The sequence below is a fragment of the Triturus cristatus genome, chromosome 10, assembly GCF_964204655.1.
Source record: "Triturus cristatus chromosome 10, aTriCri1.1, whole genome shotgun sequence".
NCBI lineage: Eukaryota > Metazoa > Chordata > Amphibia > Caudata > Salamandridae > Triturus > Triturus cristatus.
In genome coordinates this window covers 1,027,054,663-1,027,078,438 of record NC_140593.1, presented here as the reverse complement: position 1 = coordinate 1,027,078,438, position 23,776 = coordinate 1,027,054,663, and the positions used below count along the sequence as shown (strand labels likewise).

Below are 23,776 nucleotides of genomic sequence, written 5' to 3'. Positions count from 1 at the left end.
CGTCTATGGCTCCTTGCTACAACAATCTCTTTCAACATAATTGGGAGATGTTGTGACAGTGGATTTACTTGAATGTAGACATGTCAAACAGAGATGACCAGGCTGCTTATCAAGCCTTTCTTTAAAACATTACTTACAAATTTTAAAGATTTCACAGTTTATATTTTAGAATTGTCATTCATTGCTTGTCCGTAGCCATGCAAAGTGTCAAACACAAAGCTGTCCACTAAAATAAACACAGTCAAAGACCTTGCATTTATCAGTGGTCACACAAAGAGCAGCATACCTTTGTTAGGACATGCACCATGACTGTTTCCAGTGTGGATGGTGATTGATGGAGATCTTTTGAAAGTAATATACTCATGAATATCTGAAGAACCACAGAAATCTTGAGTAAATCAAAAAGAAGTTAACAAATGTATTGAATGATTTAGAGCCCTGTTTTTGCATGTAATAGATCTTCCGCATGCCTGCATCGATGGCCATCCAATTACTAGCGTATTTTTAGCTACAAGCCAAAGGGGGATGTGGGAGCTACGTTAAGTGCTGGAGAATTAAAAGTGTTCTGTCTCACATCTCTGCTTAAAATGCATGTCTGTCCTCTACATTTCCTTCCTTTTCAACCATCTACATAAAATATAGTCTAACACGAGTTTCCATTAGTCAGCGCCAAAAGGGAAAATTAAGTGTACCAAAGACGTAGTGTCCTTGGGTGATCATCAACACTGTTAGTGTTCTCTAGGAAAACAGGAGGCAGTCTTAAGGGAATCTTATTTATCATATGACATGTAGTATTACTGTAGAATTATATCTCTGTGCTGTTAGATGCCTAAAGTATTGTACGTTAACAATGATGCCTGAACAGTAGAGTTTGTAGTTATGGACTTGTTATATCCTTATTTTCAGATCCCAACTGCTCCACCAAGTTACATTGGAAGACCCCACTGGTGAAAAGCAATAGATTCCAGGGAATAAGTGTCTTTACCACAGATTTTATTTACTGGTACTGTCTGTGAAAGGGAGAATCTATAACTCTAGCAAGACAAAGATGCAAAACGTCCTGAAGCTTTGGAAGTCATAAACAATAGGATCTTCTGTAAATGTGAACACTGTTGAAATGATAAGCTAACCACAAGAGGCTAATGTTGTAGTAACTTAAATCTGAATTACATTTGAATTGTATTATACTCACTTTCAAATGGACAAGTATATCCCGCTGTATCTGTAACCTACATTGTGCCAGAAAAGTCCATATTTTTGGTATTCAAATCAAAACACACTGTGTTACATAACGTTAATTTGACACCACAGTCTGCAAGTAGGCAGTGTTTGTGGTGTATGGTTAGCAATGTTATTCTTAACTGGAGAAGTACCTTAATTACATACATTAATACTCGGGTTCACACCCTTTGTTCAAACCATACCCAAACAAGGTTATAGATAGTGAAGTGCCCCCAGACAGTAAGACTGTATAGGTGCTCCCTTTCACGAGAACAAATATTTACCTAGACCAGAAGACTCCATAGGCCCCTCAGGGTCAGGGGTTTACACTAACCGCAACAAATCAGCCAAACCTAAACTGGATTGGTCACACAGGAGAGGGGGGCAAACTGTTGCACTTGTTTGTGGCATTTAGCTGTTCAGAGCTGTAACAATCCATTTACGGTTAAGCAAAGCAAAATGGAAAACTGAGCACTCGTCCTCATTTGAAGGATTATATAACCACCAGGATTGGTGAAAAGACCCCACCTGGCATACTTTGTGCAATGCATGTTTTGAAATTGCAGTCCATTTCAAAACAATTTCAAGAGATGGAGGTAGATAATCTACTTCTACTCTAATGCGGAGCCAATGTGGAGGCAACACTGAGGTTTATGATGCCGAGTTATCGGAGTTTGTGGGTGAGCAATCTTGGTGTTCTATGCGTAAAGCATGGACCCAGTCAACATTTTGATTATGCCATACCACAGGTTGGGGTAGCCAGAGAACATCTTATGTAACCATGTACGCTTGAAGGACCCTTCTCCTAAGCATCATTGGCACAGCTAGTTTACTCTCAATGGTGCAGATAGGCATCTTAGTGATTTGGGTGATGGAGTAGGGATTATAAGACTAGCAGACATTTTCTCTCAAGTTCATTCTTTTACCTTGGTCTCCTACATTTTCAGCAAACCATTCCACCTATTCTTTAACATTGAATGCATATAATTGTCATCACACTCTCATTGTTTGACACCTTTTCTTCTGTCTCTGTGCTCATGATCATGTAACACGTACAATGTATGCGTACAAAAGTGGGGAATGTATGTAAAAGAAAGATATTATTTGATTATTTGTTAAAGCTACATGTGTTCTAGTTGCTAATCATTTCAATGATGTAACAAGGTGTACTGAAAATTGCATAAAATGAAAAAATGTATATCACATCACCAAAAAAAAGAGTATCACAAATGTTGTTATGGGTATTTCTCAAAGGCATAGCTAACCCTTGCTCTTGGGTCCAGTCTGAAAGCAGTTCTTATCTTGTAATATTTCAGTATTCATGTAGCTCGAAAATGCTATAGTCTTTGCACCTTGAAAAGCAAGTATTGCCAAAGTCCAGCGTCATCTGCCAGGCTTTTTGCTTTGTCAATGATTATTTGGGGATTTTTTTCAAACCTTTATTATTGGGGAAGGTGCTTGGACCTGGTCAATCTAGAAAGAAACTGTACCTGGAAGCAAAAATGGTTTTGGTCTCTAAAAGCACTCATGGCCATAGTAATGGAAGGGCAGAATGCGGCCCCTAAAAGTGAAGGTTGCCTATGTCTGTAGGGGATTGACTCTTTGCACCATGCTGTGCGCTTTAGAGGGCGGAAATAACATGTCGATGATACTATAACAGACCAGTGGAGGAAAAGGGCTGGCTGGCGGCCCTATAAGTAAGTATAAGATATATATAATCTTAGCAAAAGCAAAAAGTCTTGGTTAAGGCCCCACCTAACACCAGATCTTATAATGTTTTTATGGGGACTGGATTGCTTGGTATTTTGAGACTGTGTCCAGAAGTCTTCCTAGCCAGACTACAAGTTCAAAACTTGTGGCGGTAGTGATTAAGCTCATGAGTCGGACAAGGATGATAACAAGGATGACCCTGTTGTCTTCTACCTGGTGTATGATGGCACTTTACATGAGAATATCTCCTACATTAGAACCGAAGAGGAAACTAAGGCTAGAGATTGAATACATCAGATTGAGGTAGCAAATGGCCAGGTATTTAAATTGCCATCGAGTCACTGCAGGATATACACCTTTTGGTCCAGATGTGCAGTTCGCTGCAACCAGCAGAACAATGTGTGGATCGTCTGAACTCTCAGCAGAGATCAAAGGATGTCCGCATTTCAAAACTGGCTGGTCTCTCACTTATTTTGAAAGCATCTGCTTGCAGGGTTTGCCATCAGCTGTGGCACTGTGTCCTGTTTGCTCTTAGAATAGGACATAAAATTTACCCTTGTGGAATGCTGGTGATTTTTCAGCAGTCTTTCTATAAATAGCTCCCCAGCTATCTCTAGAACATGTCATCTTCCGATTCTTATGGCCATTAACTGAGTTTGCAGGTTTGGAAATAAAGTGACCTCCTCAGGCCAGGTCATTACGAACCCTATTTTCAGTCTTGAACTTTTCATTGCTACACATCATTGGTTTCAGGTGTGGTAGCCCAATTTGTTTAATGGAAGTGAAACAATACTAAAACTCAGAATGCATTAGGCTGTCACACCAAAGTCAAGGGCTGGAAACAGTGTTCATAATGACCTGGAAGGAGGTGGTCACTTTATTTGGAAACATGGTCTCATATTTGACACGGTCATCAATGTTTTCCATGGTTCTATCCAATGCTGCCCCATTAAATGCAATGCACTCATTCTCTCACTCACTAAGTGAAGTCCCACATAGATCCAGGCCGGCTGGATTTATCTCAGGTTTCGGTATAGCCAGGTATCAAAAACGTACATACGATAAATCCAACCAGACTTGGACCTGTCCTTCCCTAATCCACATTGGATTGCCCTGAAGTAGACCCTGATGCTTCCCATGACAGAGTTGAGCTGAATAGGAGTGTGAAGACAGATATGTTTTCAACTTTCAAGCTGCCATCATTCTCTAACCAAGTTGACAAGGATATGGGGGGCTTAAGGAGCCTTCAGTGCAGGCTCTGCTATTAACCAGAAGAGAGGAGCATATACTCTAGGAACATTCATTTTTTTAAAGTGTTTTCCAGAAACATAGGTGTAGTGAGCACAAGTGACACATCTTACCAGCAACACATTTATGGAAAAAGTTAATCTTGTCCTGACAAAAGAAAACTTCACAAATCTACTTCAGAGAGAAATAGCAATTAACTTATACAACCTAATTCTTGATTCACCTTAAATCAGACACCTGTATGTTACGTAGTGAACTGTTAAGTAAAGTGGTTCTATTGTTTTTGAGGCATCTGAAGGTTCTGCACTTTACTGTAAGAGAACTTGTGGTTTTCATTACATGTACTAATGTATGATGTTTTCATTTATGAAGGATATAATACTAAATATGTAGCTTTGTGTCGAGGTAATGCTGCAGTAATGTATGTCAATGCCTGGAACAGATTGCACTCCTGTTGTCACTGAATGATGTAAATACTTGACATGAATTTGAAGAAAGGGAGGTAGACGTTTGATGTCCCTAGCATTTCTATGCAATTACATATTGACAAGCAGATTTAATTTGCAGTTGCTTTTATATCCTCTGGACATATGGAGAACCAATCCTAAGAATTTATATGACGCAGTTGGGGGCGGGACATGGAGTTGGAGATGGTAGGGTGAATAGGAGGCTGTGCATTATACGCCAATATCCTTTGATCACAGCATCAACTAGTGCAAAAAACAGGTCAAATACATCCCCCAACACAACGATACATGGTTTAATTAATATTTCTGTCAACAAAACACCTTTGGCAAAGGGTTCAAGGAGATCATACGCCACTAACACATATTACAATCTATAAAAGAATACATGGTGCTTTCCTTAAACACGGAACGTGTTTTAAAAAATATTTTTTTATAACCTTAAAGGCTGCAATACATAGTTTCAACCTACTGCTTCCTCGTGGTCTTTTGTCAAATAGGTATTTTTATGCAAATGGCACCTCTATACCTATAAAACACTTGCAACTTTGTTCATATATAAAATTATAAATAGCAGTTTTATACTGCTGTTTGCCCTAACCTATGCATCTGGAAATGGAATTATTCAATATGCCATTTCTCCTGTACAAATATCCTGCACTTTCGTCAACTGCATGGAACCTAGTGTGTAGGTTTCCCTAAAGCGCGTGCACGTAAAATGTGCTCATCTCATCTCTGTAGTGAAATAATGTGGAATTAGTGTGCATAGAAAAAATTTATGAAAAGTAAATGTGAAAATCAGAAACACATGCCTCAAAACTATAGCTCCTAAAATGGTCTTCTACTAAAATATCTATCATGCATGAATATCTCTCTACAAATGTTGAAATGCAATTAAATTCACTATCAGTTATGTCCCCCAAATATTTTAGGGCTAGATTTGCAATGGGAAATAAATATCCCAGTTGTTCACTATCTGTGAAGTGAGTTTGGGTCTGTGCAGGAGCTTAACAACAGTAGAATTTTTAGTAGGTAAATATTAATGTATTGTAGAAGTTTTGGTAGTGCATTTTGTTTGAGCCTGTGTTTTTGTAGTTGATGTAGTTTATGTCTGTTTTCACATGGAACCAAGCTGAACGGCTTTCGCCATCAAGTAGGGTTCACGCTAAAATTATATTGACTGCTATACAGTGACTTTCAGAGTTCAGCCAAAAACTGTTGGTTTAATTTGTTGATATTTAGATGTAAATAGGTTTTATTATGAAAAAGATCCTAGCAATACAATCTGTAGTGAGAGAGTGGCAATATAACCCCTTTGTAAATGTCTGCAGAGCAAGTGTGAAGAGTAGCTGTTTTCCTCTTTGCCAAAACGAATTTATAATATTACATCATGTACTACCATGTTTTAAAGAATAAGGCACTTTAAGGTACTCTGTTGTACAATAAAGACAGATTTTCCTTTCATCATTATAATCTAGTATAGATCATCTTTGATGAAGCATTGCATACATTTAAGCACAATTGTTACTATATTGTTGTCCAGTAATTATTCAATCAGACATGCTTTGAAAGCTACAATGCCCCTTTCTAATGCTGGCATAGCAATATAATCATCGAGCAAAATAAATGTTTAAATGAAAAAACATTCAGTATGGGTCAATTGAAAGAAAGTTTTAGAGCCAGTACAATGATTTCTGATATTATAAGTGCAGTGATGGTCCTGCACACCTAACTCTCAGTTTCTGGGCACATTACACCCCGCCACAAGTACAAGCAGAATCTTTGCTGCTTATGATGGTGTGTGTATTGGCCCCTCATGGTGGTGGCAGTCTTGGCAGCGGCCTAGCCTTACCGGTTGTATGTCAGAATTTCAAATACAAAAATATTGTCCTACAAAAATGTTGTAACCAGAATATTGACTACCACAATACTGTGAAGGTAAGTATATTTAGGAAAACATAGATTTGCTCTTCATAAATCCACACCACCAAACCTTGAAATACATAAAGCTATACTATCCGATATAACTTCCTTTCGCAATATTCACAGTATTCAAGATACAAATATTCTGTAGGACAATATGTAAATCATGATATTCTCATAGAGCACCTTCTAACCTTGCTCTAAAACCAGGCCGGAAGGGATCTAAATAGCTAATGTTGAGTAAATACTGTGTTGCACCCTTATGCACACAAAGATGTAACATAATCAGCTTATAGACATGCTCATACTTGTCATTGCAGTCATCATATGTTTTTGGAGTTCCTAGTTCAATGACCTTCATTATTTAGACACTTCACCTGTGTCCCCTCTGGAAATGTCATGTCAACTGAAAGGGAGCATTGTAGCTTTCAGAAAGAGGTCTAATTTCATACCATCTGGACAAAATTCATCGCTGGTAACGTCAATAAGGATCAGAATTAAAGCTAGTTTTGAATGTATGGTTTATTTATTGTATGTATTTTTATAATGTATTTTTTCCTCCTGGGGTGCATCCTGATATTCGAAAAGTAGAATTGAATGAATTTCACGACAATCACTATGTACTATAATTGCTGTATATATGACTTCAGACTGAAAAAGGCTGTCATGCATGGGCAGATATGTTTTATTTTCAAAATGCTGTTCTCAAGAAAATAAAGGTTCTACTATTTACGTACTATGTTTGTGGCAACTGTCTTACCTAAACAGAAGAATATGATACACTATGTGCCTGCTGGAGATATGGACTTGACATATAACATAACATATTTTCTATTACACTGTACATGCCATTATTGGCTCAAGGGCTTAACACAGGCCCCTGAGGTGTAGGGTGGATCCCAACTTTTCAAGTGCCCCTCAACCCTTCAGGGGGGCCCATTTAGCCCAAAACCAATTATTGTCTGCGAGATATGGGAGACTAAATGGCCCCTCTTCACATTCTGTGGGGAAGGACCAACATTTTGCATTATACCACTGTATTGAATAATTAGAGATCCATCTCAAGATCCGAAGTTCTTGGTGCTCTCTTCAAAAACAAAGGGTTTCTCAATATCTACACAAAACAAAATATTACAAGGACATATACTGCTTAAACATTATGTTGATGATTGACACATGGGCTTTAGTACCTGTGATTACGAGTGAGGGTAGGAACTACTTATCATATTTCTCTACAGTGAAGCTTGTTTGGGCTATATAGAGACTATGCTCACTCCCACAGGAACCATGGTGATGAGGAGTTCCACTGTATGGGTGAGTGGAGAATTTCGAGCAGCTTAGTCAGGAAAAGCATATACAATTTGAGTCTCATCCTACAATTAAGGTACACCTCAATTGTTGTATCAGCATAATATCCTACAATGTGTTTGTGGATAAAAGTAACATACCAAGTATATGGCATTACAAAATGGTGATGTCTTCAAGTGCACATTAGTTGAATCATTTGGCCTTTGACAATATCACCACTCCAGCACCATCGATCCTGAACAAAGCTTTATAAGTTGCCATAATATGGATGTAATTTATGATGAACTTAATTCATGTGTCATTCTGTTTGTATTTTGTTACACCTTCTCTCCATCTACCACTTTAACAATCCTCCTTCTTTACATTCTGAACTACTCAATTAAGAATTCATTCTCCTATATCAAAGGTTTATTAATTTCACCCAATTAGGCAGTCAATGGCAATATTTTTAGGTTACTTAATCCTACGAGGTGGGTGTTTAATTATATGAGATGGGATGCATCACTTCTGTTTGGTGAATCAGTTGAGCGAATGCTCTTTTAACTAGGGCATATCTGGCAACTTTGCGTGTGAAGGATAATGGAGATCCTTTGAGCCATCTGTGAATATACCTCAAAACAAGTACAATCTAAGGAGATTATGGATGGATGGTGCTTCCATCTACACATGCTATAGATTTACTATTCCAAACATTGAGTCATTCAAAAATAAACACTGTGACTTGCTATGGCATCATCCCAATCCATAATCAATACAAAGAGAGGGGCCCCACAGACCAAAAGGACAGGGCACCATAAGAGACTTAACAGTCAATACTATAATTCCCTTTGGATTCACTTATCTTTCAGATCAATCACTCCATGTATTCTCTACACACATGTCTAGCACAGTCTTAAAGGAGCTATGAATTCCACAGGGTAACAAAACACTTATAAATCCAGTTGAATAAAAATATTCAGTTATACAGTGCTTTCCATTCAATTCCATGCGGAAATATATTAAAAGCCATACATAAAATGTTAAAAAGTTGAAAAGCTTCCAAAGTACAAAAGAGGAGAAACACACAAAGACAATCACATTTGTCAAAAGGTTAATTCATAACAAGGCTTCAAGACATCACATTGCAGACAACAATTTCCTATCAAAATGTGATTCCATATCACACAAATTTAACAACAAAGCGTCGGCGCGTTTCGGTGGGTTGACATGAATAAGACCACCTTCTTCAGGACAATAATCATCGTCCCTTAAAAGGACGACCCTGAATGTAGCCACGTCAAGGGAGTTAAAAAACATCCCTCGGTAATATTGATTGCGCTAGGGATCCTGTATCTGCATCCGTCCCCGTTGCATCAGGAAATATACTTGCTTGTCGTCAAAGAACCTCTTACGTCCTGATATGGTGGCTACGTTTTTTAATTCCCTTAACGGGGCAACATTCAAGGTCGTCCTTTGCAGTGACCCTCTACCATAATACTGGGGTTGTTTTGAGTATAACAAGCCCACCTATGAATTTGAGTTATAGAAATATTCCTGAAGTGTCTAAGTGACCTGATATGAAAGGGTGACCACATTTAGGAGAGCTCAGCTCTTACTGGTGTTAATTCAAATATAAACAGCTTATCTAACCAAGTGATCCTCACTGGCATCTATGAAAGTGTAAAGAGAGGAATATATATGATGATTGTTCTGAAGAAGGTGGTCTTATCTGTGTCAACCCACCGAAATGCATCAACGCTTTGTTTGTGTGATATGGAATCACATTTTATTAGGAAATTGTCGTCTGCAATGTGATGTCTTGATGCTTTTATACAAATTAAACTTTTTATGACAAATGTGATTGTCTTTGTGTTGTTTCTCTTCTATTGTACTTTGGACGCTTTTTAACTTTTTAACATCATAGCTTCTTTAAGACTGTGTTAGACATGTGTATATAGTATACATGGAGTGATTGATCTGAAAGATAAGTGAATCCAAAGGGAATCATATTCTTGAATGTTAAGCATCCCAATCCAAACAATCATAAAAATTTACCCTGCAAACTTCAAAGAGAGTGAAACAATCTTCCACAAAAAGTCTATATGTATTGTTCTCTCAGGTGCATCAGATTGGAGGCCACACGGTAGAAATGAATAGCTGGGCAGCCTAAGAAAGGTCTACCGCCGAGTTGGCCGTACCAAGTAAACAAGGGTGCAGTTGACGACCTCAGAACAAATTTGTGTGGTAACAGATGACAAAAGCAGCAATCTTTGACAATTGTTTTATTTGTTTATTGTCTAGGTTATTGGTAAAAATACAAAATAATGCATATGCACATATGTTGCAAATCGGGGTTGGACTTTTTCTCTATTTTAAAGTAGGACAAGGATATCTACTTGTTTCAAAACAGGTAGAATTTGCCCTGCTATTCAGTATCATTATATCAACAAACATTTTGATTGAGGACAAATCTTCTAGACTACAGTTTACCACAGTATTCAATTTACCTAGTTTTCTTTTTTTGCTAATAGCGGCAAATCTTAAATAGCCACATTTGAGCAGAAGGAAACAGGAATGTGTATAATTATTTCTACATTTCAGAGAACACCTCACATGTTTTTATAGTAGTCAGTACAGATAATAAATGCAAAGAAGTCTTTAAAATGCATGAAATATCTGAAAATACATAGAGCGTGGTTAAAGCCCTTGATTAACTACTCCAACAGCATCGATTCATCAAATACAATGCCCAGTACTGCTTTATTGTATGTTTATGGAAAAAAAATTACATTTTATATACATGCTTTCTAAGGCAGGAAGACCGCATGGACAGGTCAGGTCAGGATGACTGAATTTTGTGGAGTTGGCGAGAGAACTTGAATGGAGACTCCGGAATGATTGGGTATATGTTCTACTTCTGAAACACCCATTACAATTCCCACTAAAAAAGAATAGAATCAACATGAGAATTAAATAACTCCATAGAATTGTGAGCATCATTTTAATTGTGTTGCAACATGTTAAGCATGCAGTTACAACGAGAAGAAGCACACTTAACCAAACTGATAATCCACATTTCGGTACATGATGTATCAGGCAAAGAGAGTCAAATAAAGTGGCAGCATTTTTTCTCCAAATTCCAAATATGGAAAATCGTCTATGCCTTAGGCATCGCTCAGTAGCACAACTCCTGTATCAAGGGCCTGATTCACAAAACATTTCTCTGTAAGTAGGTATGACTTACTGCTGATTTGCTCCAGATTTCCACAAATTAGTTAAACACATGCATGGAAGTAAACTTGTGAGTTGGGCAATAGGAATTTCATGCCTGTACCCTACATGGCACAGTTAAATACTTTATCAAATCTGAACCATACCGGCTCCAAGTAAAAACCCTTCCAATGTTGTATGTTTATCTGGCATATAGCAATTGAACTGCATTATTTGTTGGACTACAGTGCCAGATGAGTGTATAGACACTTAACCACCATCTCTGCAAGCATCTTCAATTCTATTCTCCACTGAAAAGTAAAGAGCTGACTTGGCAAACTCCACAGTGCGACACAGTTTCCAAGAAGTTAAATCTTAGACAATTTATGCGAAATAGTGGTAACTACAATATCATGTTGATATTTCCCTGTAAAAGTATGTTTATAGCTGGAAAGGACTTCATTTTAGGTTTGTCAGGATTCCCAGAAGGATTCTTCAAACTCATAAATTGTTTTACTACTATGTAATTCTCTGCCACCACTTCGTAGAATTACAAATCAGTAAGCACCAGGCGAGGGGTGCGGAGTTGGTGCCTGAAGGCGTGGTCATTAACTGACATCCCACTCTGACTATTTCCCACCCTGGAAAGGGTCTGGGGTTTACTCTGGCACAGGACTGGAGTAATTCCAAATTTAGAAGAGAAGTAAAGAAGAAAAGTGTGAATTTTACACACTAGGCAGCATTTTTTCTGCGCATTATTGTACGTTGTGGGACTTATTCACAAAGCCATTTTGGAATATATAAATCTGTACTCCTGTAGTACTTTTTAAAGTACTCCTACATGCCTTGGTAAATTCATAAAATGAGAAGGTTTTGGAAATATTAATATACACTTAGTACAAATAGAAATTACTGTTCCCTTTTTGGACTTTTACCAATTTAGGAGTTGGACATTTCAGGGCTGATTCACAGAGGCATGTAAGAGTACATAAAGAATCATTCCTGGAGTACAAGATTCCTTACTCACAAATGATTTAGCGTATCAGTTCAAAGGGGAGCCCATGGGAAGGTCCACATAATATTCCCGCTAGTACACCTGGAAACCTGGCCTTGATGCAGCTTCTCAGTGACAGTATTTGGACTGTTGTGTGAAGTGCAAAACAGTTTACAATTACGTTCAAGAGAGACGTTAAATTGCTTGCATAGTTTTACACTTTTCTCGTGAATCAGGTTTTATGTTTTCATCCTAAAATATTAGGCATAAAACAACACTTCTAATCGCAACTTTAGGAATACATACGAGAGTGAGGGGGTATGTAGTACTGCACAAAGAAGCCATGTCACAATGGTGTTAACTTGCCCCATGGCAAGATGAAATTTCTTTTTTGCTAGGGAAAAGAAGTTTCAAATTCACCATGCTGGCAAAGAGGAAACAACTCTTCCCAGTCAGTAGGTAAGAAAGCAGTGTTTTTCTGGCAAGAGTGACAATTTCCCCATTTGTGTATGTAAGCAATACTGTGCAAAACACATGCAATATACAGGGCCACTGCAATTATGCGACAGGAGCGGGCCAAATCATGCAGCAGAGTTGAGCAATTTATGCGGTAAGAAAAGGCAAATAATGTGGCATAATGCGGCACATTTTGTAACAATATTACTTAGTTATTTTGTCATTTTTAAACTTGGTAACGTTGTCCGGGCATTGGTTGCACCTCATTAGTACCAGTTAATACCTAACTATAGCAATAAGCAACATAATTGTTAGTAACTTTTGAACCGTTTGAACTAGAAACTATTTTTTTGTTAAAATCTGCAGATTATGCTGCAGTTGATAGATTATGTGGCAAATGCATCAAATCTATAATTATGCCACACAATTACATTGTTCCAGTGGCCCTTGCAGCATGTAAATAATACCCTCAAAAGGCGAACCCAAAGGCATGTTAGCACAAATGCACCATTCGGATAGTGGTGCGCTCAATACATTTTTTAAATAAATAAACACTAAATTTGAAAGCATTAAAACAAAAAACTAGAAGAAAAAAATCTTGAAAAGTATAAATGGAGAAGGCACGACTGAAGGTAAAGTATGGAGTTTTCTTTATTCAGTCATCCACTCCCCACAACTGAAACAACTGTCATATACCTGAATATTCTAAGGTGGGCTCCTTTGCATTGTTCAACTTATAACCAGGGAAAAGGGGTGGAGGAAGCTACTGTTGCCGTAAAATATACACCTGTGTCATAATAAATTATACATATTTGATGTACAGTTTGATCATTAATTACAACACATCTTCCTTCCTTAATGAGTGAATTACTTAAGGAACATACATAATGGAACATTAATTACCATCATGTTTAACAAGTTTGTCTGAACTCCATATTTGGCCATTGTCTAACTGTACCACATTACGGTGCACTTTGATTATTTGGCAAGGAAGGTAGTATTTATTTAGATTTTGGTGCTCTTTAGTACTTCTTCTTACTTCTACCCAATAACCTTCTTTCCAGTTGTGTAATTTCACCTCATGTTTGTTGTCATACAAATTTTTATATTTGACTTGATGTTGCTGTATTTTCTCATGAGCTTTTCAATCATCTATATTCAATCGTTTTCCTCCACCCAGCCAAAAGGGGTTCATATTGGTGCCAAGTTCCCTACCTTTAATAGATATAAAAGTTGAAACACCTGCGATGAGGTTAGGTTAAGTGTGGTATGACCAAATACAATCACGCAAGAATTGTTTTACATCCTGACCAGTGACTATAGCTAACATATTATGTTCCTTATTCATACGATTCATCCTTTCCACCAGTACATTAGCTTTAAGGCAGTACAAATCAGTTTTCTCATGTTTTATATTAAGAGTTTGCAGGAACCCTTTCATTTCTTGGGATGTAAACTTGACACCGTTGTCTGTGACTATAGTGGAAGGTATACCTTCGCAGCTAAACCCATCTTTTAGGAATTCAATCAATATTGTAGTAGTAGTACGATTAACTAACTTACAGGCACATGCATCAAAAGAAAAAACGGTCGCAAACGGGCAGATTGTCAGAATCTGCCCCTTTGCAACAGGTATTTTTGTATTTGGGATGCATCATCCCAAATGCAAATACTGCAATTTAAGTAATCTCTAAATAGCGATTACTTAAATTGCGATTGCATTTACGGAATCCCAAATTGAGATTCCTTAAATGCAATGCATGAAAGTAAAAAAATTAGCGATTTTGCTAATAGGGTGCGCAAATTACCATGAAGTTAAACTTCATGGTAATTTGCAAAACCTTTGAAAAAAGCACTTTTGTCACCCTTGCACCCTGAAATTGCATGCGTAATTTGCGAGTACCTATTGGTACTCGCAAATTGCGCTTACAATTTCCCATTCATTCCTATGGGCCTGGAGGCCCATAGGAATGAATGAGAAGCTAGTCGCAAATAAGGAATGTGTAGGAATCGCTATTATTATAGCGATTCCTACATGCATAGGATTTTGCGAGTCCTTAATTGCGAATCCTTAATACTCGCTATTAAGGACTCGCAAAATCCTAGCTTGATGCATGTGCCAGATTGAGATTATCCAATGAGAGGTATAATCCATCAATACTAACATGAATCTTTTGTAGGCTCCCACACCTTTCATGGGCCCAATTATATCCTAGGCTTGCTTATTCCAGGGCTCCAGTGGTACTTCTACACGGGATAAAGTAGTTTTACATACGATTTTAATTTTGTCACTTTTAGAGCAGCTTGCACAATCTTTCACTATTTCTTCCACTAGGGAGTTCATTTTTGGAAACCAGAAATTATTTCTCACTTTATTTTTTTGTAAGGCTTCTGTCTAGGTGTCCCTCATGAGCTAATTCAATATTTTTTTCTTTTTATTTGTTCTGGCGGTACAATTTTCTCATTACGGCAAATTTTACCATCAAGAATGTCATGTCATGTTTTATTTCCCAATAGTCCTTCAGTACTTCTTTGACGTGACTGCATTTGTTTGGCCACCCTTTTATGATCATGTCTCTAAGTTGGGTCAAATTTTCATCTTTCCTCATGCACTCCTTCCACTTATCCTCAGATAATGCAGGCAAATTTATGGACAAAATTGGAATGTCTAATGCTTCTTGTTGTACCTCTTGTTCTAAAGGTGCTCTAGAAAGATACTCAGCAATTTTATTTTCACTTCCAATATAAAACAAAATGTTCCAGGCTATGCATTGAATACTTCTTTTTGCCCCTTTACTGGAGAACAAAAATGTAAGTGTTTTTGATATGTACGTATGGTGAATTTCATACCCCACAGGAAAAATGTTTTACAGGCCAAAACAGACCAGGATCTCTTTCAATTACAGAATAATTACATTCTGCTTTGGTTAGACAATCGGGATGCAAACGCTGTTATTTTTTCACCTCCCTCTCTCTTCTGAGATAACGTTGCACCTAGACCTTTGTTGTAGGCATCCGTTGTAAGTATGGCTTCCTTTCTAGGATCAAATGTTGCTAACACAGGTGAATTAAATATTTCTTCTTTTTATTTTATCAACTAGTTCTTTATGCTTTTCTTCTCAAACAAACTCCTTGTTTTATTTTAAAAGATCACGCAGACACTCAAACTTGTCAGAGAAATTTCTTACATATTTTGCCATATATTCAATCAAACCCATAAAGGATTTCATTTCATCCTTACTTTTGGGGTAAGGAGCATCTTTTACTGCTTGAATTAAACAGTTTTTTGGTTTGAAACCTTCTTTCAATATAGTATGACCTAAATAGTCAACAGAACTTACTCTAATTTGGCATTTGTTTTGTTTCACAGTAATCCCAGAATCCATCAACCTCTTAAACACCGCCTATAATGTTTTGTCATGCTCTTCTGTAGAGAAACTATAGACCAATATGTCGTTCTGAAAATGTAAGGTACTGGTTACATGGGAAACAACGTTTACATCGTGGATTTTACACCGCGATGCAATCACAACACGGTCGTTACAACGACCGCGTTGTTACAACGCAGTGCCATTACTATGCAAGTCGTTACAACGACTTGCACTAGATGGCGCTCTAGACTAAGGAATAGTATGATGTACTATTCCAACACCTTCCCTACTGTTGCACACACTGGAGTTGGAATAGTAAATCATACTATTCCTATGTCCAGCGTGCCATCTAGCGCAAGTCGCGTTGTGATTGCATTGCGTTGTGATTGCATCGCGGTGTAAAAACTGCGATGTAAAGTGTCATATTCTAGTTACATCCATTAAAATCAGATGCATTATTTTCTGAAAAACTGCAGCTGCAGATACAAGTCCAACAGGCATCCTTAAAAACATAAAGGCTCCCATCAGTGTAATAAGTGCCGTTAAAGGTCTGGACTCAGGGTGGAGAGCTACTTGGCGGTAAGCCAGAGATAGATTAATGACACTAAAGTATTTTACTTCCCTCAAAGTGTGTAACAGCTCGTTTATGTGTGGATGTGGGTGTCTTTCTACCCATATGTTCTCATTTAAAGTACACAAGTCAACACATAAGAGAATACCTTCCCCATTTGCTTTGGAGGTATGACTATGGGAGCTAACCATTCAGAGGATTCTATAGGTTGTATAAATCTCATCTCACACAATTTGTATAATTCTTTTCCCAGAGGTTCTCTTATCATATGGAGTACAGGAAGTGGCTTGTGTACTACAGGCTTGGCTACCACACTCAATTTGATCTTATGTTGGTAATCATTTAATTGATCAAGTTTAGCAGAAAATAAACCAGGTTATTCCTCACAAATATCCATCTCACCAATAGCTTTGTCTACCAGGAGCATGTGTTCCTTATTATTAAGATCCAGGATTGTTCCCAGTTCTTTAGGATGTTGCTATCCTAATAAGTTTGTACCCTTTTCTACTACATATATTCTACAAACCGTGGATCTACCTTTAAAACATACATGCATTCTTATCATGCCCACTAGTGGTATAGGCTCTTTTGTATACCCCTCTGATGAAATATCAGGCTTCTCTGGGGATAATCTCTTAATTCCTGATACTTTCTCAAGGTCTACCTGGCTTAACAAGTTGAAAGGGGATCACAAATCAGCAAACATCAGCACTGGATTGGTATTGATATACACTTTGCACTTAAGATAATTTGGTTTCATCTCGTTTTCTGTATCTCTAACTTGGAGGACATACTGTTTCTCATGCTGTTCATCACTTGTGATAACTTTAACTTGAGCATTCTCCTCATCCCTGCAGACTCTGGCGAAATGGCCCCTTTTATTTCATTTTCCGGGCTGGACACTGTGAATTATTTGCTAAGTAACTTTTCTTGAATGCAGAAGTTGTTTATACATCTTATTACTGGTCTCTGATTAGAGAACCTGTAAGATTTCCAAAATCACATAAGTTAGTTAACCCTCTCCATGCCACAGCGTAATTTTTAATGTATTCCTGTTTGCCTTTTACCCAGTTGAAAAATGTATGCTCTTCTAAAACTACATTTACTTTGTCACCTAAATGAACTTCCGGCTTTAAAAGAGTTATGCCATAAACATCTTATTCTCCCTGTGCATCTTCTACCTCCCCCTCTGGTTCTGGAAGTGTTTAAAACATTTTACATCCATGTACTCTTAAATTATTTAGGAGTATGTGTTGTTTACATACAGCTGTGAACCTTTCACCTCCAATTGCAATTAGGTAAAATTCACATTGATTTTATCAAATCTTTTCAAAGAATGTCAGGTTCATCAATATCGTTTAAAAAAGGAAGTTGGTTAATACCTGCAGCAGCCATCATAGTTGTACAAATATGTGAAAAATATAGTAAGGAAGTTCTTATTCCTGCTTTGAAGGAGAACTAATATACTTATAATGTAATCTGGATACCCCAAAAACTGAGAAAGGTGTAATGCAGTTACTATATTGTAACCAAAAGTGACCCAAATCACTAATTGCAGGTTAATAAGAGCTTATAATTATAGCAGTGTATTACTCTATGCATTTACTTGCATTTATTAAGGTACTTCTGGAACAGTTTACTACTCAGTTGCTGAATTTGCTTTGAAAGAGAAGTAATATACTTATATGTAATCTGGATACCCCCCAAAAACTGAGAAAAGTATAATGTGTTTACTATCTTATAACTAAAAGTCCCTAAAATCACTAAATTCAGACTACTAAGAACTTATAATTGTGGCAGTGTATACTCTATGCATTTACTTGCGTTTAATAAGGTACTTCTGGAAGAGTTTACTACTCAAATGTTGATTTAACAAGAATCTAGTACTTAAAGCCAACATTTCTTTGCTTAGATACTGTATATGAGGTGTGTGTGTGTCACCGTGTACAAAATCCTGGAGACACCCTTTGCTGAATATTGTGTGTGTCACCGTGCATGAATATAGAGCACTATATTATTGCTTTAAGCTGCGTGTGTCATGGTGAAAAAGTGCAGTATACGCACCGTAAAGGTGGTAGAAAGGTAAGTACAATTTAGAATATTACCATCCTGCCAACACAGATGCAGTTCAACAATGGGCTGTTTTTTTTTAACACACTTTATTGATGACGTTGACATTTCATACAATGCGATGTTTATCCTACAGAGGCAGTCTTTTGTTTTTGTTGGAATTTACAACATACATGTTACATACAACTTCTGTATGTGTCACTATGTGATATAGAAAACAAAGGACAATGATCTCCAATGACGTCGTTGGTACTAATACGTTGGAGTCCCAGTACAGAAATTGACAGTATAAAGCCGTTATATTTCCAATTAACAAGAAGAACCTGTTCAACCATGTCCCCCTCCCTCCCTAGCCCACCCAACCCCGACTCCTGGTCAGTCTTACTTCGGCTACCATGTCAATCAATATAGGTCACTAAAGGTATAACACTAGAAGGACTGTAGTGTCCTTGGGTTAGAAAGCATGTGTCTGGGTCTCGGAACCTACAGATGAGAAGTCACTGGGCGACATTGTGTACTATAGGGTTGGGGTATCCTGTGGAGTTAATAAGTCAAGTGATTCTAGTTCAAGCAGTATAGCCTCCCAGTCCATCGAGATGGGCTGCTTCCTCAGCCCCCTCTCTTCCTCTCTGCGAAGAGCTGCACCCTCTGCCCTCCCCCACTGAAGCATGTCAGCCTGCCACGTGGATACTGCGGGACCCCTTGAAGACTTCCACCTCATGGTGAGGGCTCTTACTGCTAAAATGAGGGCCAGGTCTAAAAACTTTAACTGTACCTTCTGCACCTTTGTGCGTCTGCGGAGGCCTGTGAGGCAGTTCAGAGCCTCGTCCGGGACCTGGATTTGTGTGACTTCGCTCAGAGAGTGGCGGACTCCCACCTAGTAACCTCTAAGGCAGGGGCAGGACCATAGCATATGGAGGAAGTCTGCCTCATCTCCCTTACAGCGGGGACAGTGATGGGGGAAGTCTGGGAACATGCAATGAATCCTCCCATCGTCTGGATAAACTTCAGTCTCGCGTTACGTGACACTTTTTTGGGGTGTTCAATCTTACATTCCCAGGCCTTGTCAGTAATTTCAATATTGGAGTCCTCGGACCAGTGCGCCCAAAGGGACGTGAGTGCGATTGCAGCATGTGTTTGGATACCTGTGTATAACCAACGGACCAAGTGTCCCCCATTTCCCATTTAGTATAAGAGGTGTACTAGATTATGTTGTGGGGGTTCACTCCGCTGTGGGGCCCAGGCACGCCTAATATAGTGTGACACTGTAGCGTGTAGTAAGTATAAGCGTGGTGGTGCGCCCGTAGCCTGCCGAAAGGAGTCATGATCCAACATGGTACCATCGCCGAAGAATGCACCAATGTCTTCCACCCCAGCATCTGCCCAGTCCTGTATCCTGGCCTTCATGAGTTTGTCTTGTGGTGTGCGAATACCCAGGAGGGGGATGTTCATTGCGTAAGGGGTCACTGGGGAGGTGTATGATAATGCCTTCCTCCAGCATTGTAGGGCTGTCTTCAGTAGGGGAGGGCTATCTGTAGGAATCTTGGTCCTAGGCAGTAGTATTGAGTGCAGCTCACCCCGGTCTAATCTATGAGGCGTAAGCCCAATCTCTTGCAGATTTCTCCCCGCAGTCCAGTACGATACCCACTGGAGCTGACTGGCGTAGTAGTAGGCCCTGAAGTCAGGGACTCCCAGGCCGCCACTTCGGGTCTCCAGTTGGAGCTTCCGCAGGCTCATTCGTCTGCGGCCTGTGCCCCAAATGAGGTTCACCAGTATTGTATTCAGTATGTTAAAAATGGACAGTGGGAGAACCACGGGCAAATTTACGAAATAATATAATAGGCGAGGCAGCATCACCATCTTCGAGATGGCGACTCTTCCCATCACCGATAACGGCAAAGATGACCAGAAGACCACACTGGCACGAAGGGCCGTTATCACTCGCACAATGTTGCCGTCAATTTGATCTGTCTGCGTTCTGTATATGTGAATGCCTAAATATTTAAAGGTGGTCGGGGCCACCGGTAGGGTGTAGTCGCCAAACAGCCGGTTATTTGGGTATGGTGTTTCCCGAAAGAAGTAGGCGGTAGATTTCCCAGGGTTTATAGCCAGACCCGAAAGGCGTTCAAAATTGGCAAATACCTCTGGAAGAGGGGTATTATCAGCCTTCAGATCTCATAAATACAAGAGTATGTCATCTGCATAAATGGATAATAGGTGATCTACACCATCAATGGGGATGCAGAGCTGGTCCGCCGAACCTCTTAAGTGCTATAGCCAGGGGCTCCAGCGCGAGCACAAACAACAGGGGAGATACTGGACACCCCTGCCTTGTACCCCTATGAATAGTATATTGATCTGAGATGTAACGGCCTGTGCGTGCTCTGGCTGTGGGGGACGTATATAATAAGCGAACCCATTTGAGATATGTGTCCGGGAACCCAAAACGTTGCAAAGTCGCAAACATAAAGTCCCAAGAGAAGGAATCAAAGTCCTGCCTGAGGTCTAATGCTATGCATCCCACAGACTGGTAAGCATATGGAGCAGCCTTCATTACGTAGTGTAACCGTCTGGTATTATGGGATGTGCTACGGTTCGGTAGGAACCAGCATTGGTCACTGTGTATGAGTGTATTAAGATATGGCTGTATACGATTAACAAGGGCCTTACTTAACATTTTATATTCAGAGGCTAGCAGGGAGAGGGGTCTATAATTAGACAGCTCTAAGCCATCACGTCCCAGTTTGGGTATCGATGTGACCAGTGCTTGCATGGTGGAATGTGGTAGGTGATCAGTCTCAAAGACAACTTTGTATACTGATTCCAGTGTGGGTATCATGGTCTCTTGAGTATGTATGGTAAAATACGACTGGTAGTCCATCCATCCCAGGTGCTTTGTTACGATTCTTTCTTGTTGGGTTATGGGGCCATCCATGTCTTTTCGTACGTCTTCGGGGATTACCGGAAAAGGGAGATCCTGTAAAAACGCTGTTATAGAGAGGCCCTCCACAGGGGTGGGTGGTGCGTAAAGCGCTCCAAGGTGATCATAAAAGGCTGTGTTTATTTCTCTTTGTGTATGGACTATATGTCCCGTGGTTGTACGGATTCTAGTTATGATTGGTGGATCTGGTCTATCCCTAACTATGCGGGCGAGCAGTGCACCGGACCTGTCCGCCTCCGTGTGTTTCCGTTGTAGGAATGCTCTATGGACTATTGTCCGCAGTGTCTATAGTGTTTCCGCATGGTCTATATGGGCAGACTGCAATGCCTCTTTTTTGTCAGGGTCTGTCACCGCCTCTCGCTCAAGTGTATCCATTCGTTCGATGCTCAGTAAACGTTGGTGTGTCTCCTACCTGGCTCCCATCAACTGCCCTATCGATGCCCCCCGTACCACCACTTTCAGGGCGTCCCATTCAATTAAATTAGAGGAGGCTGTGTTCCAATTTTCGGCTAGATAGTTAGTTATGGTGTTGGAAAGAGCTGTACGGAATGGAGCGTCTTCTAGCAGCTGTGGGTGCAACTTCCAGGTGGGACTGGGGTGGGCACTTTACCCCAGTTAAGTGTGAACTCTAGAGGGTTATGATCGGAGAAGGTTTTTGCTAAATATGTGGACTGGCAGACCTGAGTGATGATGGATCTAGAGCAAAGGAATCTATCAATTCTGGTATGGAGACTGTGTACTGAAGAATAAAAGGAGTATTCTTTGTGGGTGGGGTGGAGGCATCGCCATGTGTCAGAGAGTGCCCATCCGTCAGCCCATGTCATGAACTGGTCGGCCAATTTACTAGCATTCGTACCATGTAGGGGCGGATGTGACCTGTCTAGGGTAGTGTTCAATACAGCATTCCAATCTCCCCCCAGTACCCAGGGGATACCATCCCAGTCCACCAATGCTGCTCCTAGTCTATGCAGGAAGCGGTCTTGATCAAAGTTAGGGGCATAAACGCTGCCGAGGACCACCGGGGAACCATCAAGAGTACCTTTCAACAGAATATATCTCCCTTGGTCATCAACTCGGCGTTCCAGCTCAAGAAATGGGACCCCGTGGCGTATACAAATGGTCGCACCTCTGGCAAAAGCCGAATAATTGGTAAAGTAAATCTGTCCTCGCCATTTTTTGCGCGTTTTTTGTGTTTCAGACTCAGTTAAATGGGATTCTTGGAGGAATGCTACGTGTGTCTTACACCTGAGGACATATGCATGTATACGATGACGTTTCTGAATCGCCCCCAGCCCATGTACGTTCCATGTGATTAGGTTGTAAGACCCTAAAGTGGTAAAAGTCCTGGGCATGTCACCGTGTATAGTGTGGAGCTCCAGCGCACGCGGATCCAGTAGACCAAACTCGACCAGGAGTCCCCTTTCCCCGAAACATTAACAGAACTTGGCTCAGCGCCTGAACTACGCTGGGCCCAACAATAATCCACAAGCAATACATAACAGATAACGGTGCATACGCTAGTAGGGAGGCAGCCGCCCCTAGTCATGGTCATAGTGAGGTCTGCCCAGGGGGGGGGGGGGGGGGACGGTGTTATAAGTAGACTTGTCAAGGACAGTATTCCCGTCTTAACATATCATTTGTAAGAGAATTCCGAAGTCCCCACAAAAACATAGTTCTGTTCACGTTTACAGAGGAGATCAATCTATATCACTGCTTCAAACCATTCAAGCCCTCCATATTAATAAACTGGCTATAGCAGAGTGATAATGTTCATATGTACAGTTGTGAAAACAGGCTCTGAGGTGTGGAGTCCGTACTATCTACAGAAGCGGATACTAAAGGATATTTCTGGTGGCATCGTAGATTCGTCGTCAGTGTTCAGTTATCAATTATGTCGTCTGCTGCCCGGGGTGTAATCGTGGGGAAGAGAGTTATACTGTGTTCAGAGTCCGAATTCAGAGTGCTGTCCTCCAAATCCATGGGGATTTTGTTTGAATCTGCACAGAATGCACCAGCAACCGCAAGGGCCCCCTCCTGGTCGCGACGTTGTTGGTCACGCGATGGACCGGCGCCGCCTTTACTCTGGTTGGAATTCTGGGATCGATGGGAGCCCCGTTTAGGGAGTGTGTCCGAGTCCTGAGAAGAGCGGTCTGAGTGGCTGAGCTGGCTGAGCTGGCTAGAGCCAATGCACATAACTTCCATCCATTCCTCGGCATCTGGTGGGCTCTCAAAGAAGTGAGTCTTTTTGTCGTAAATAACTTTCAGCCGGGCTGGATATAGAAGTGCATATTTGAGTTGTGCTTTCTGTAG

General features: G+C 39.9%; 2 protein-coding genes across 4 annotated transcripts in view; one reads left to right on the top strand and one right to left on the bottom strand.

Moving 5' to 3' along the window:
- The window catches only part of GPRC5B (G protein-coupled receptor class C group 5 member B), a 143,692-nt gene that overhangs the window by 87,722 nt on the left and 32,194 nt on the right, over positions 1–23,776 (top strand). Inside the window, exon 4 of one of the 2 annotated variants that reach the window (XM_085629072.1) lies at positions 907–2,431. The exons of the other annotated variant lie outside the window; for it this stretch is intronic. Coding sequence (XP_085485198.1) covers positions 907–951 — 45 coding nt within the window. The 3' untranslated portion in view covers positions 952–2,431. Of the gene's footprint in view, positions 1–906; positions 2,432–23,776 lie in introns of those variants that run through there. 2 annotated transcript variants of the gene reach the window in all.
- The window catches only part of IQCK (IQ motif containing K), a 513,956-nt gene continuing 500,299 nt past the window's right edge, over positions 10,120–23,776 (bottom strand). For both annotated transcript variants that reach the window (XM_085629065.1, XM_085629066.1), the window contains exon 13: positions 10,120–10,794. In XM_085629065.1, coding sequence (XP_085485191.1) covers positions 10,688–10,794 — 107 coding nt within the window. In that variant the 3' untranslated portion in view covers positions 10,120–10,687. The remainder of the gene's footprint in view (positions 10,795–23,776) is intronic.